Below are 2,500 nucleotides of genomic sequence, written 5' to 3'. Positions count from 1 at the left end.
TGACTTCACCGGCGGAAAAGTTATTAGAGAGAGAACGTCATGTTGGTTGTGCGCATGCGTCTCTCGTCCTCGTTTCCGCACAACCAACATGACGTTCTCTCTCGGTGACGTCACAGACTATGGGTGACGTCCAATCAAGGGACGCTACTCTTCCGCTAATCTCATTCCCTATTGCGCTATTTAAAAAAAAAACACTAACGCAATCATTGACTGTATTTCTCCAACAGAGGGTTGCCTGTACAAAGGTCAAATCTACGTCCAAGGACAGCGATGGAATGACGGCTGTAGCTATTCTTGTGAATGTCTGGATGCCGCTGCTGGGAGGACCCAATGCAGACAGAGGTAGAGTTGATTTACTTCATTATTAACCAGTGGATTTTTGACCAATCAAACTTAAAATTTGTGGCACACCCTCACACGTGCTCGGACAAACATATTTGGTTGTTTTTAAACAGTAACGTGAATGAAATCGCCCTCTCTCTGATCATTGTTATTGTTTTATAGGTAGAACGACGATGACGTCAGTCAGGTCTTTGTTATTGTTTTTGCCATCCACGATTATGAGTACTTCTCACTCAACTGTATTAACCAGACTATAAAAGTTCATGGTTACACATAGTTTTGTGTGTTGGTCCTTTATACTTTGGGATGGCAATGTTATGAGCTTCTTAGCCAAGCGCACACTATCTATACCGTCAAATGGGTGACTAGTTATCACACGATTTTCTCGATCAGATTTTAAACGTTTACATTTATACATCGTTTTCTGTGTTAGTTCTATTGACCAAGCGGTTGAACAGTGGGTATTTTATCTAGACATATACCCTCGAAAGTAAAACCTGTGTAGTTTTCTGTGTCTACAAATCACTACCATTTTTTACATTATGACGATTGTCCGAGAGGCGTGTTTATCTACCTGTTAATTGGAGCCTTAGTCATCTTCACTGCTTGCCTAGAACTGGCGTGCTCTGGAGGAAAAAAAACCCCACATATTTAGAATTTTGATCAGAAAACTCGTCCTTCAAATATTGATCGATTTAAATGACCTTCGTCTTAGCAAAAAAAATTCAAACCTGAGACTTCACAATACACATATTTAGAAATTTGGCCAGAAAACTCGTCCTTCAAATATCGATCGATTTAAATGACATTCGTCTTTGCAAAAACTTTCAAACCTGGCCAAGGGTTGAAAGTTAAGAACGGGACTCGAACCCCTCCCACCCTGACCTATCAGTCCGATGGCGAGTGTCAGAGATCTAGACCACATAGCCGCACAAATACATTTAGTACTATCACTTTCTCATTCATCTATATTTAACAAACGTCACGATATATTGTTGATCTAGATGTGCGGACTACGCCATGGTTCCAAAAGGCTGTACGGCTACTACCGACCCCAACGATGCCTGTTGTATCAAGCCAGTGTGTGCCGACCCTAACGTTGTGCCTGTACCACACTTCAAACCTTACACGACCAACTCCAAGCCAGTGGCACCGCCCGCCGACAAAGACAGGTAAAAATTCAAAAATATATCCAAACTATTAATTTAAAGTGCCTGTGCATGACGTAATCGGTCGGAAGTGAAAAATAAGGATTTTCATTTAAAAAATAATTATAGCATTTTCGGAAAGAATATGCTCCCCAGAGCATTTTAAACTTTATTTGAACTAAACGGGTGGTTTTTCATGAAGATGTGGTCAGATGTATAGGAAAGGTATCTAGCAACTTTTCTCAAATTTCATACATTTTCAACTTGACTAGCTGTAAAAAAATATTTAGAAGTGAAGATTTCCCGAAGATGTACAAAAAGGGTTGATTTAATCATTTATGACAAGAACTCATTTTTGATTTTGAAAATTAACCTTCTAACTAAACTTGGCAATATCTATGTTCAAACCTTGTCACTAATTTAAAGTGCCTTTAAAATGCCATTTATTATTATTATTATATAAAATTGAGAAGAATATTAGGTAAATACGGTTATTACAGCTTCTGTCCCTTAGTTGAAACCAACACAGTGAGGACAGCACACATGTAAATACTTTTAATAGAACTCGATGATTTCTACGAGTGAACAATAACCGTAATAATGTTAATGATAATAATAATAATAATAATAATAATAATATAATAATAATAATAATAATAATAATAATATAATAATAATAATAATATATAATAATAATAATAATAATAAAATAATAATAATAATAATAATAATAATAATAATAATAATAATAATAATAAAATAATAATAATAATAATAATAATATAATAATAATAATAATAAATATAATAATAATAATAATAATAATAATAATAATAATAATAAATAATAATAATAATAATAATAAATAATAATAATAATAATAATAATATAATAAATAATAATAATAATAATAATAATAATAATAATAATAATAATAATATATAATAATAATAATAATAATAATAATAATAATATAATAATAATAATAATAATAAATAATAATAATAATA

General features: G+C 32.4%; 1 protein-coding gene across 1 annotated transcript in view; it reads left to right on the top strand.

The window, feature by feature from the left end:
* The window catches only part of LOC144976444 (collagen alpha-4(VI) chain-like), a 65,284-nt gene that overhangs the window by 60,292 nt on the left and 2,492 nt on the right, over positions 1–2,500 (top strand). The window contains exons 29-30 of the mRNA XM_078920736.1: positions 228–342; positions 1,347–1,514. Coding sequence (XP_078776862.1) covers positions 228–342; positions 1,347–1,514 — 283 coding nt within the window. The remainder of the gene's footprint in view (positions 1–227; positions 343–1,346; positions 1,515–2,500) is intronic.

This window comes from Berghia stephanieae, chromosome 7, assembly GCF_034508935.2.
Source record: "Berghia stephanieae isolate SIO BIC M18660-M18661 chromosome 7, UCSD_Bste_1.3, whole genome shotgun sequence".
NCBI classification, from domain to species: domain Eukaryota; kingdom Metazoa; phylum Mollusca; class Gastropoda; order Nudibranchia; family Aeolidiidae; genus Berghia; species Berghia stephanieae.
The sequence above is the reverse complement of the archived record's forward strand: the minus strand, read 5'-3'. Positions and strand labels throughout refer to the sequence as shown.